General features: G+C 44.1%; 1 protein-coding gene across 12 annotated transcripts in view; it reads right to left on the bottom strand.

Annotated features, from left to right (window-relative positions):
* The window catches only part of TTC23L (tetratricopeptide repeat domain 23 like), a 69,620-nt gene extending 63,402 nt beyond the window's left edge, over positions 1–6,218 (bottom strand). For all 12 annotated transcript variants that reach the window (XR_009502289.1, XR_009502288.1, XR_009502287.1 and 9 more), the window contains exons 1-2: positions 6,000–6,218; positions 5,260–5,334 (exon numbers count right to left, since the gene is read on the bottom strand). Coding sequence is in view for 9 of the 12 variants with exons in the window: in XM_059916215.1 (XP_059772198.1) it covers positions 5,260–5,334; positions 6,000–6,039 (115 nt within the window). In the remaining 3 variants the exon portion in view is untranslated. The remainder of the gene's footprint in view (positions 1–5,259; positions 5,335–5,999) is intronic.
* Positions 6,219–12,874: the final 6,656 nt, after the last annotated feature.

Here is a 12,874-nt window from a genome sequence, read left to right as displayed (position 1 = left end):
TTTATTCCTGGGGCTTCCCTGGTGGCGCAGTGGTTAAGAATCTGACCGCCAATGCAGGGGACACAGGTTCGAGCCCTGGTCTGGGAAGATCCCACATGCCGCGGAGCAACTAAGCCCATGAGCCACAGCTACTGAGCCTGCGCTCTAGAGCCTGCGTGCCACAACTACTGAAGCCCACGTGCCACAACTACTGAAGCCCACGTGCCTAGAGCCTGTGCTCCACAACAAGAGAAGCCACCGCAATGAGAAGCCTGTGCACCGCAACAAAGAGTAGCCTCCGCTCTCCACAGCAATGAAGACCCAACACAGCCAAAAATAAATAGATAAATATAATAAATTTAATAAATAAATAAAAGAACAGTTTATTTCTCATGTTCACTGCTGTATGCTCCATGCAGAGAGGAGGCGCTCATTCAGTATTTGCTGAATAAATCATCTCTCTATTGGCAAAGATGAGGATGAGGCGGGGAGACAGCCCCTGGCTCTGTAGAACTGATAGGCAGAGCTCTCTAAGAAATCAGAGAATTGCACCTTCAGGTCACAGATGTCAGTCACTTTACAAACACAGTCGTCAACTGGCTTCACTAATTGACAAAGTCAGGCATTTATTTCCTGGTGAGGCGAAAATGGCACTTCAAGGACTCACAAGCCTGGAGTTTCAACCCTCGTTCTAATGTTTACTGATTGTGATGTCTGGGGCAAGATCACCCTGAGTCCCAGCTTCCTTTTCTATTTGGAAATCTATACCATCTACCTCATGGAGTTACTGTAGGGAAAGTGAGTCAACATCAAAGTGATCCAAATCTGTTACGTGTTATCTGAATGTACCCATTTACAGAGTAACACACAGACAGAGTGGTCCAAGGACTGCTCCCTTCTGATCCCCGTGACTCCCGTCCCCCCACCCCATCTCCTTCCTAACCTGATGCTTCACCCCTCCCAGCTCAAACACACAGACGCAAACAGTGTTAGAGGGACATTTCCCCTCGTGTCTTAAAAACATCCATGCAGTCAGAATTTTGGAGAGTTCTGCACGGGCTGACCACACAGTAAATACTAAGTTCTATTCTGAGGGAGAAGCATAACATCGTGAAAAATCACTGGAATGAGAGTCCGAAGCCTTGAGTTCTGTCCTGGCTCTGGACATTCTGTATTCATTCATCCCCACACTTCCTGCCCTGGGGAAACTGAGACAACCAGTATGGGCTCTAGAGGTCAATCCAGGGCTGTTGCTCCTGCCACCAATCTCCCTGTCCTTCAGGGCTGTGAGCACGGAGCTGGGCTAGATATAACTCCTAAATCTAAATCTTTGTCATTATCCAAACTGGTCAAGGAGCTGTCTTTTTTTTTTTTTTTTTTTTAAATATTTATTTATTTGGTTGTGCTGGGTCTTAGTTGCAGCAGGCAGGCTCCTTAGTTGTGGCTTCTGAACTCTTAGTTGTGGTATGCATGTGGGATCTAGTTCCCAGACCAGGGATCAAACCCGGACCCCCTGCATTGGGAGCACAGAGTCTTAACCACTGCGCCACCAGGGAAGTCCCGAGGAGCTGTCAAGTCTTAAAAGCCCACACTTGCATTCCATGGCAGTTGGTACTTGTCTTTCCAGAAGTGATCATTCTAGCCTGGGTTCATGAAATACTATTGGATCCAGGTCAGGATGATGATGGTCCTTTGCAAGTTTCTGGGTAATTTACAGAGGTAAATTACCCTTTATATTATAAATACTTTATATTATAACTTTATATTATAAATACATCCATCTAGGGAAGTATGAGCTTCTATCATCTCCCTCTGAAGTGCCTCTCAGCCTTTCCTGAGCCATCTGCAGAGTTTTTTTTTCACACATGTACTTTAAGATCATTTTTTCCTTTAGCCAGGAATGGCCAGGAAGTCAGTAAGTCAGCACATGAACTCCTTTGTTGATAAATAATGCTCTGGGAGCAGGCCGGTGCCTGTGTGTTAATCGTGAGGGTCCCTGACATGCTTTCTCGGGTTCCTGCATTTTGAACACTCTTGCTAAACGCTTGCTCTGAGGTCCTAGTTCCCAAGTCCTTGCTTTGCTCTTGAAAATGGATACCTACACTGTCTGACCCCTGCTGCTACCGCCCACTTCCGGTCCTTTGGTTTGCTTATGATTCCACTGTAACCACAGGCATCTTACCGTATCCTTGCCAGGCCTGAGCCTAGACTCTGCCGGGCTACCCTTGTTCTCAGCCTCCTGCCTCACTATCCTGGCCTTCTTCTTACCCAAAAGATATTATTCTGAAACCTTTCAGGAGAAATCAAAAGATGATTTTTTAATTAACGTAATCAAACAGCAACAGGAAGAACCAAACATTAACTTTTAGTTTAAAGCCAGGAGCACAAACACTCCAAGGAGGCAGGCACGGTGACCCACGTGTGGAGCCCGAAGGCGGCTGGCTACCAACTACGCTCTGCTTTGTTTTCTTCCACTGATAAAGAAATACAACACCTTCCTCTACTTCCATCTGCAATTAAGGAAGAACTTCTCTAGTCATGGACGTATTTTTAAATGGAAAACCCAGTGAGTTTTTTGTTTTATTATCATTTTTCCCTTAATCAGCTGAGCTACTTGCTTCTGGGATTGGGCCAGTTTCTCTTTGGGAAGAGACACACGGTCTATGGGGTTTGTGGGCAAACCAGGTTATGTGGACAGGAGAGCAACATTCCTTCAGGCCCAAGCCCAGGCCCCAGCAGGACTGCCTTCTGCCCACAAACAGAAGTGTGCTTTCAGAAGACATGCAAACTCAACGGAAACGCCAGGGAAGGCTGGCGCGGCCCTGGGATCAGGAGACAGGTGCTAAACTTGCTTGTTCTCTGCCTAGTGAATTCCGTACTCCTCCTCCAACTCGAATGTCACCTCTGCTGGAGGTCTAGCACTAGCGTAGCAGTAGAAACACCCTCTACAGGGCTTGCAAAAGTCTTCTCCAACTTCTACTATAGTGCAAATCATGCAATAGTCTCATTTTCAAAATGTTTTTGTTTCTGAGTCTTCTTTGCTTCCTAGCCAGTAAACTCCACCATGGCTGGGGCTGAGTCTCATTTGTTTCTAAGAAACCCTGATACCTGGCTCACAGTAAAAACAAATAATGGCTGGTTAAATAATAAACAAATGAATGGAAAAAGAAAGTGTAAGGTCTTTAGGATACCTGAAAAAGACTGAAGGTGAAAGAAATCTGTGACAAGAGATCATAACTCAAGAAAACTCACAGAAAGAAAGCGTAGTCCCTCAATAGAAGGCTTTGCGTAGGCTGCATATTTCACCCACCTGAAGCAGAAGTTCAATCTACTGGGGTCACCAAAGAGATTACTAATTTTGGATATTAAAAATTATAAGCCCCAGGGGCTTCCCTGGTGGCGCAGTGGTTAAGAAGCCGCCTGCCAATGCAGGGGACACAGGTTCGAGCCCTGGTCCAGGAAGATCCCACATGCAGCAGAGCAACTAAGCCCATGTGCCACAACTACTGAGCCTGCACTCTAGAGCCCACGAGCCACAATTACTGAGCCCGCGTGCCACAATTACTGAAGCCCATGCGCCTAGAGCCCGTGCTCCACAACAAGAGAAGCCACTGCAACGAGAAGCCGGCGCACCGCAACGAAAAGTAGCCCCTGCTCGCCGCAACTAGAGAAAGCCCGTGCGCTGCAATGAAGACCCAATGCAGCCAAAAATAAATAAATAAGCAAACAAATAAATAACTTTAAATAAATAATTTTTTTAAAAAAATTATAAGCCCTAAATATTTAAATTTCAGCCTTGAACGAAATTAAGCTGAGACCAAAGGGAGCAAGCTTCAACAGCAGGGCCTCAAAGGAAGTAGAAACATTGAGGTCTTGACAAATGACTTGAGACTGCCAAGCCCTGAACTAGCTTTGAACATTTTGCTATGAAAGGTAAGAAACATGCCTGGAGAATATTGACCAGTTAGATATCTGGAAGGATAGTCAGAATAAAAAAATTAGGCCAGTTAAATGAAAGATCTGCTAGGTTTCTAACTTTTTCTACATGTTGCCATCATAAATGTGAATTCTGATGAGTAAAATTAAATATGAATTATCTGATTATTTCCAAGATACTCTACTATAAACTCTACATTTTTAACTTCAATTTTATATTTGTATAACCCTTAACCTTAAGATATTTTATGAGATGGTATAGAATTGCACTAATACGTTAACTACTAGTCTCATGTGGCTATTAAGCACATGAAATGTGTCTGGTCTGAACTGAGATCTGCTGCAGGTGTAAAACACACACCGAATTTCAAAGACTTAATTGAAGAAAAAATATTTCATGAATTACGTTATGTAATATTTTAGATATATTGAGATAAGTAAATATGGTGTTAAAATTAAATTTACCTGTTTCTTTTTATTTTTTAATATGGCTACTTAAAAATTTAATATTACATTTGTGGCTTACGTTATATTTCTACTTGATAGCATTGGTATAGAGCAATGGTTCTCAACCAAGGGTGATATTGCTCCCAGGGGACATTTGGCAATGTCTGGAGATACCTTGGCTTGTCACAACTGGGACAGTGCTACTGACATCTCGTAGGTAGAGACGAGGGATGCTACAATGCACAGGACAGCCCTCACAACAAAGAATTATCTGATCCAAAATGTCAATAGTGTCGAGCTTGAGAAACCCTGGTATAGAGGAGTGGTTAAAGAATGGACTCTGGAGTCAGACTGCCCAGTTTGAATAGCATTTACTAGCTGTGTGACTTCGAGCAAATTGCCTAACCTCTCTTTAATTCATACTCCTTATCTAAAAAATGGGGTAAGTACAGTACCTCCCTCACAGGGTTTTGGGGGAATTAGTTGCGTTAATATGCATAAGTACTTAGAACAGTGCCCGGCACATAGTATTTGTTCAATATGTATTAGCTGTTATGATGTGAAATTTTTAATTTACTTACTGTCTCTATTTCATGAAACAATTTCAATTTCTCATTAATTTTTCTATATTTAATTCTCCATGACTTTACCAATCTTGCTCTAAGTAACCTATCTTTATAAAAAAAATTGAAATTTCCCTTAAGTTAGGAAAAAACATTTGTTTTCCATCTTGCATAGGTTGCACAAGTACAAATGGACATTAGAGCAGAACCATTATTAGAATACAACACAGAAGCTCAATCTTCTCTACTATATAATATGCATGCAAAGTTCACCAAGGTTTGCCTTAAATGGAGGTCCCAACGTTTCAGGCCACTGAGTGAGTGTGATACTTACAGATGGAAGCAGAAGTCCCAGTCGGTGTCATTGCTGACAGTCGGGATGCGGATGGGGCTGGCTCGCATCTTCTTCCTACCAAGAATCACATGTGAGGTCAGCTTTGAAAGAAAACGCTTATAAGTCCTGTTCTGTTTTCCCTTTGTTGGATGCTATTAGCATTAAAATGAAACTGCCCAAATATATAACCCATCCTAAATCCACAAATAGACTATACACACACACTCATGTATGGAGACCGTGGAAAGCAGAAACTAAAGACATTTGCCAAATTAAATCCCTGAATTAAATTTCCTTCCTCTAATTTTTACTTCACATTACCTCCAAAACCCTACCTTTTTTACCCCTTAAGCCAACACATTAACAGCTACTGAATCAACAAAACTATGATCTCCTACTCAAGTCAGATACTATTTTTGCAGGTAACCAGCTCTCACTACTAACAGTGTATTTGTTGGTTAATTCTTCTCCGTGTCCCTTGGGCCATCTCACTATTTAATAGGTGATCCTAGTTAAGGAGCTGAAACACATGCGTCTATTTTGGTTGCTGTCATTAGCTGATGGGGGAAATGACTGAAACTCATGGCAAAAAATCTGATTTGTAATTATTTGCTAAATTGAACCCTCATGGCTATCCCTGTCGCTTAAATCAGATCCAACTCGAATGCAGTTATTTATTGAACACTGGTACCCACCAAGTCCTTCCTCATTTCACCCTGCAGAATGTCACTCATTCCCACCTGAGCCCTGAGTAGCTCTCTGACTCAGACTCCACAACATTCACAATCCAAAGACCAGAAGGGAAGATTCACTAATTTGTCCTTCTCATCTCTACTTTCAAAACCGTGGCCAGGGCAAGGGGTTCTGACGTCTCAACCTCCTAAATTCTGTTCCCGTGCGGTTTCACATGGCCCTGAATTGTAACACCACTATCGCCCCCCCTGTCTCAAGTGCAAATCGCTTCCTTATTTTCTGCAGTTGTCTCGCCTTAACTTTGTAAACCTTAGCACCACATTCCGAGCAACGTCCGAGCTTCCCCTGGCTTCTTTCCTGTGGGCGGTGCCCCGGCCGCAGAGGCTCTAGCGCGAAAAGTGGGCGAGGGCGGCCGAGAGGCAAGCGTGGAGCGGCGCACCTGGCCGAGGGCAGGGGAGCCACGGCCCAGAACTAGGCTTCCCGGCTCCCTCAGCCTGGCAGCTCGGCTTCCGCCGGCGGCTTCAGTGTACTGGCCTTTTCGGACCTCGTTCAAGGCGCCGCTGGATTGCTTTGCGGAAGAAGGACGCTCACCTAGCTTTACCTTTCCCGCCCACCGCACGAATTCTGGCTACTGAGACAATGGGGTTACCATGGGAACTGAACGTTGCGGGCGGCGCCCGCGCCTGTAGCCATGGCGACGAGGGGCACTTCCGGCCCAGCGGAATCCCAGGCCACCCCCGCAAACCGTAGCTGCTACAGCACCCTTGCCTTAACGGTCCCCGCGGGCGAGACTCGGGTGACCTTAGCTTCGTCCCCACACTTTCCCTCTGCTGCGGCTGAACGGTCCACTACTGTTTTTCTTAAAGGGACTTTACCTCTCGGAGATAACGACGCCGGAAGAGGAGGTAAATCCCATCGAAGGATGGGAAGGGGCGTCCGGCTCCACGACCTTACCAATTTAAAGCTGCGACGACGTACCGGGCTGTATTCGGCGACACCCTTCGCCCCCCGCGTGCCCCTCCGCGCGCCCTGCACCCTCACAGTTGCCCAGGTGTTCGGGTCCTCCGGGCCCGCGAGGAAAGGCTCAGATAGAACTATTGACGGTGCTGGCACCGTCTGTGTTGCCTCTCCCGGTAAGATTAGAGCTACGCATGAGTAAGGAAGCGGAGTGCAGGAAGTGAGTAGCTTAAGATATGGACCACTAGTTCTGCTAATGATTAGCAGTTCAGAGAATATTTTCGAGGGTAGAGGGCACATTTGGCAAACACCACATAGCCCTAAGTTATGCACCATGTATCCTTATCCTACCCATCTTCAGTGGCCTGAAATACCCACAGTGGTACCAGTAACTCAGATCTGACGGGTACAGGGGCAATTGTGGTTAGAAACCAAATGAACATCACTGGCTCAAGCAGCCTCGGGTTTCAGGGTGTTGTCATGAACCCCACAATGAATTAGGGGCTGCTGACAAGTCAAGTTGGAACTGGTATGTCCCTCTCCTTTTCAAACAAGAGCAGGCTCAGTAGAAAGAAAAGGAAAATATTTACCAAGAACTTGACAGGTGGTGTTTACATTCAGTGTTTGTTCTTTCCAGTTCTGAGGCTGAAGTTTAATTGCCGTTGATCCAAGACTGCCAAGACAGCCTTTCTGAAGTTAGGTTGGAGGAGCTATTTAAGTGAGTTTGCTTTAATATCTCTTAACTAAAACCTGGATGGCCTATTAAAGTTGAAATCTGTACCCTGAGCCAGGAGCTCAAGCTCCTGAGCCAAAATTTTAGAAAGACCCCCACCCCTTTTATTCTCTGTTTTCTAAAAGAACCCTCAGCAGGAAAGGATGATGAGGGCATTGAGCTGGGCTTCAGGGCGTCAGGGTTCTGCTTGGACTGTGTGCCTTGGGGCAAGTCACAGCCTAGGGGACTGAATTTTCTTGCCAGTACATTGAGAGTATTTGTACCACTTGCTTTCTAAAACCCCTTCCAGTTCCAGGATTCTGTGAGGATAAACCACAGATTTTTATGATTCTGTGAACATAATATTGAATATTGAATATGAATATTTAACATGTATGGGGATAAAAGGGCAGAACTGGTTTCCTGTTCTCTAACACTTATTTCCCTTATCCTTGTTACAGGTTGGTCTTCAATGAAATGGAAAGCTTTAATGTTCTGTCATTCTAGGAAATGGCTATGAAGTTGTTTCTAAGTGTATTAAATATACCTTCTCTTTCCTGAACACTTGCTCTGCTGATCTTTGTGAGAGGGACGTGTGGTACCAGAACAGTCACTGAGTTCCCATTCCTAAAGCCAACACTCTGGCTCCGCCTCCATTTAATTAGCTCATCTGTAAAATTAGAAATCAAATGAAAAGAACTTTAAAGACTTTTAGAGTTCTAAACCTCTGTGACACTTTTTCTTTCCTTACATCTTAACCCTGGCTGCAAATGTAAAGTTAGTTATAGAGTTGCAGGGGGGGAAATGTCACATCCTGGGACCTGCAGGTGTCCTTAGGACCGATCGCCAAGGGAGGGTTCTTGGCTTCATGCAGGAAAGAATTCAAGAGTAAGCCAGAGTAAAGGGAAAGCAATGGGTATTTATTTAGAGAGATACACATTCAATAGGCAGAATGCAGACTGCTTCAGAAAGTGAGAGTAGCCCCCGGGCATGGGGTCATCCTGGAAAGTGAGAGTGGTTCTGAGGCCTGGGGTCCTAGGTTTTTATGGATTAAGTAATTTCATAGGCTCATGAGTGGGAGGAATATTCTCGCTATTTTGGGGTAGGGTGGGGATTTCCCAGGAATTGGATCACTGCCCACTATTTGGCCTTTTATGGTCTACCTCGGAACTGTCATGGCATAACGGAGAGTGATTTTTAGAATTACAATGAAGGTATAATGAGCTAAAGGTCAAAGACTGGACTGTTCTCAAAGCCACCTTGGTTTCAGCTGGTTCCAGCCAGTCTTTATCACATCCCAACAGCTGCCCCCTTTCTTCATTATCTAGCATTTGTATCCTGCTCCTTTCCCTCCTGTCTCAGTGGTAAGTGTGCTTTAGTTCTGTTCACTAACTCTGGAATGTAATGCTAGTAATCTGGGGATAGTGCTTTTACAGCGGGTTCACATACCCTCCTTTGATCCTGATTACCGTAAGCTTTGCTATTGCAGAAATCACACAGAGGAATCATGTGTATAGGGTACTTCTAGACTCTTCCAACCCCCAGTCAAATGTGATTAGCTCCAAATGATTCCAAACGCAAAGACTGTGAAAAACCTAAGAACAAGGAAATCCAAATAAACTTTCTCTTGGACTGTGTGATTTCTTTTTTTTTTTTTTTTTTTGGCTACGTTGGGTCTTCGTTGCTGCGCGCGGGCTTTCTCTAGTTGTGGTGAGCAAGGGCTACTCTTCCTTGCGGTGCGTGGACTTCTCATTGCAGTGGCTTCTCTTGTTGCGGAGCACGGGCTGTAGGCGTGCAGGCTCAGTAGTTGTGGCACACGGGCTTAGTTGCTCTGCGGCATGTGGGATCTTCCCGGACCAGGGCTTGAACCTGTGTCCCCTGCGTTGGCAGGTGGATTCTTAACCACTGCACCACCAGGGAAGTCCCTGGACTGTGTAATTTCTTAAAACACATTTTCCAGCCTCTCAAGGCAGGGTTAGATACCTTCTTTCTGAGCTCCCACGGTATCCCATCCACAGTCTCATAGTGACACTCACAAGTCTATTGGCACTCCATTTACTTTTGAGTTTTTCCATGCATCTGTCCATCCATCCAAGGAAAAATACCTATTGAATACCTGCTATGTGCCCGACACTGTTCTTTCTAAGCATTAGGGAAAGCAACAGCGAACAAAGCGACAGATTTCGCTCTCCTAGAGCTTCTATTCTACCAGGGCTGCTAGTAAACAATATGACATCTCTGCAAGTTAGAAAAAGGCAGGTGGCTTAGGGAATAGGCAGCAGCTTTGTGTGAATTAGGAAAAAGCCTCTTCCTCCAGCCAGTCTCAGGCCCCTGCTAAGGGGTCCAGCTTTGGGAAAGGGATGAACCACCTGACATGGAAGTAACAAATTATATGGAGAAAAATAAAGTCAGGCAAGGGATCTAGAAAGTGATGTGGATGTGGGGAGGGGTATACTGGCTTATACAGTGTAGTTACGAAGGGCTTCTCTGACAAGGTGGCATTGAGCAGAGACCACAAGGGAATAAGGGAGCAAATGACACAAATGTCGAGAAGAGCATTGTAAGATGTTAATAGCAAGTGCAAAAGCCCTGAGGCAGGAGCAAATTTATTGGGTTCAAGAACAGAAAAAGTTTCAATTAAGAATGAAAAGAAAAAAAAAAAGAATGAAAAGAGAGACAGGAGAGTGGGTCAGCAGAAGAGGAGGTCATGCAGGGCCTTATGGGCAATCCATCCATCTACATCTCCACCTACCCACCCACCCAGTGAATACTGAATATCTGCTAGGTGGCAGGCCCTGTTTGACCAGATGTGAGGTTCTTGTGAGCAGGAGCTTTATATCCACCACTGAGCCTTTAGCGTTCAGCACAGTGCCTGGCTTATTACTAGTGTTCAATAACACTTAATAAACTGAGTAATCTTCAGGAACTCTCCATTAGTAGAGATTCTGGCCTCTCTGTGTATATTGGTTTCCCATTGCTGCTGTAACAAGTCATCACAAACTTAGCAGCTTAAAACAACAAGAATTTATTATCTCCTCATTCTGGAGGTCAGAAGTCTGCAATGACCATCACTGGCCTAGAGATCAGGTATCAGCAAGACCGGTTCTTTCTAGAGGCTCTCGGGGAGAATTGTTTTCTTGCCTTTTCCAGCTTCTAGAAACCACCTGCCTTCCTTGGTTCACGGCTCTTCTTCCATCTTCAGAGCCAGCAGTGTAGCACCTTTAAATCTCTAACTGACTCCTTCTCCCGCTTTTACCCTTTTGATTACATCAGGCCTTACCAGGGTAACCCAGGGTAATCTCCTTGTTTTAAGGTCAGCTGAATAACAACTTTAATTCTATCGGCGAACTTTATTCTCCTTTTGCCATATAACATAAACTATTTAAATTCCAGGGAATTAGGACACGAGCCTCTTTGGGGGAGTGTCATTCTGCCTACCAGAGTGCTTAACGATTTAAATGTATAGGTTTAAAGGATTAATTTACATGTCTGGGTTGCTCAAAACCTGCATATTCATTACAAATGCCTATCTTCAGGAATGGCGTCAGACTGGCTCCTGGGAAATGAGTTCTGATCCATTAAAATATTCTGTCTGAGAAGAACATTTTTGTATGCTTGACATTTTGGGCCAAGTGGTACAAATCCGATTAAATAGTTCATTCTTAAAATGTGATGTATGATGAATGCATGTCTTTGCTCTGGGGGGTCTGGAATCTGAATAGCTGAAATTGTTATGCAGGTACTTCAGCCTTCATGGTAGATCCCCAATAAAGTCCTGGATACCAAGGCTTGGGTGGGCTAGTCTGACTGGCCAGACTTCCGAAGTGTTGTCACACATCACTGCTGGGACAATTAGCTATATCCATGTAAACTCCACTGGAAGAGGGTACCTGGAAGTGTGTGCCTTGTTTCTCCTGGATTTTGTCCCATATACCTTCAGGCTTTGCTAATTTTAAGGAAGGAGGGCGACAGGGTGTTCTGGGCTAATGGTAACGTTCTATGCCTTGATAGGGTTTGTTGCCCAGACATATTTACTTGTCAAAACATATCAAATGGTACACTTAATATGTATGCATTTCATTGTATGTAAATTTTACCTAGAAATAGTTTCAAACAAATACTAAAACCTAGTTGATGATATGCATACTGAAATTTTCAGGGTAGCCTGTGTGGATGTTCTGTACTTATTTTTAAATGTCTCAAAAAGAAACATAGACTAATGGATGGAAATTGGGATAGATAAGTGGGTAGACACGCATACAAAGCAAGTCTAGTAAAATGTTAACGCTTCACTCTAGGTGATGACCACATGATGTTCAGTGTAAAATCTTTTCAAATTTTGTTTAAAAATTTTCCTAAAATTTGAAAAATTCAAAACTGAAACAAACTCTTCATTTTTACTGTGATTTTGAAACTGAAGTATTGATCTCAATAACGTTTCCTCAAGAAGGTTTTTTTTGAAAAAAAAAAAATAAAAGTATAGGTTTAAAAACATCTGAAGGTGACACATAGGTAACTCTTTTGTTAAAAGCTTGCATTATTTGGCTGTGTCCTCTCCTCTCTCCCCCCTCCATATCCTCCACTAATCATCTGGTACATCCAGTCGCCATTCTTGAAATACTGTTTCTTCCCATTTTTAGGGCTTGGTTTATACTGAATGTACAGAAATGTCTCTTTCCTTCTCTTCTACTCACCTCCATCTCTCGGGGACTTACTCCTCAAGGGAGCCCCTTTCCATCTCCTGGAACCCACTTCGATTGCTCCCTCAACCAGCTCCTATGGCCCAATTATGGCGACCATCATAGTTGAGCTTTTGTCCTTTGTTTCACTAATATGCCACACACTCCCCGCATGCTGGACAGTTCTCTGCCCTGAACAGGTGAACAGAAATTGCTCCTGTGAATGCCTCCGTCTGTTACTTTCTCCAGCTCACTCTTTGCCTTGCAGTCTGCCTTTTAAACCTTGCATCACCCCCATCTTTGCTGGATGGTGTTTCTACTGCTGTCAGCACCCAGCATTCCACAGTTACGCCACATGGCAAAAGGTTGTGCATCAACATGTTCTGGGAGCATTTTCCCCACATGTCATATCATGTGTTTATCTTAAGATAGGTGGGTTTAATTATTAAAGGCTTTGGAGTCAGTCTGAAAGTTTATGTAAGAAAAACAAGTTGATGACTCTTATGTAACCAATGTGAAGAAAAAGGCCATTCTTGCTCACTCACTGTGATGACCCGTATGCTATTCTACCTTT

The sequence above is a fragment of the Balaenoptera ricei genome, chromosome 3, assembly GCF_028023285.1.
Source record: "Balaenoptera ricei isolate mBalRic1 chromosome 3, mBalRic1.hap2, whole genome shotgun sequence".
Lineage (NCBI taxonomy): Eukaryota > Metazoa > Chordata > Mammalia > Artiodactyla > Balaenopteridae > Balaenoptera > Balaenoptera ricei.
Note: the sequence above shows the minus strand (reverse complement) of the source record. Positions and strands in the feature narration are given on the sequence as shown.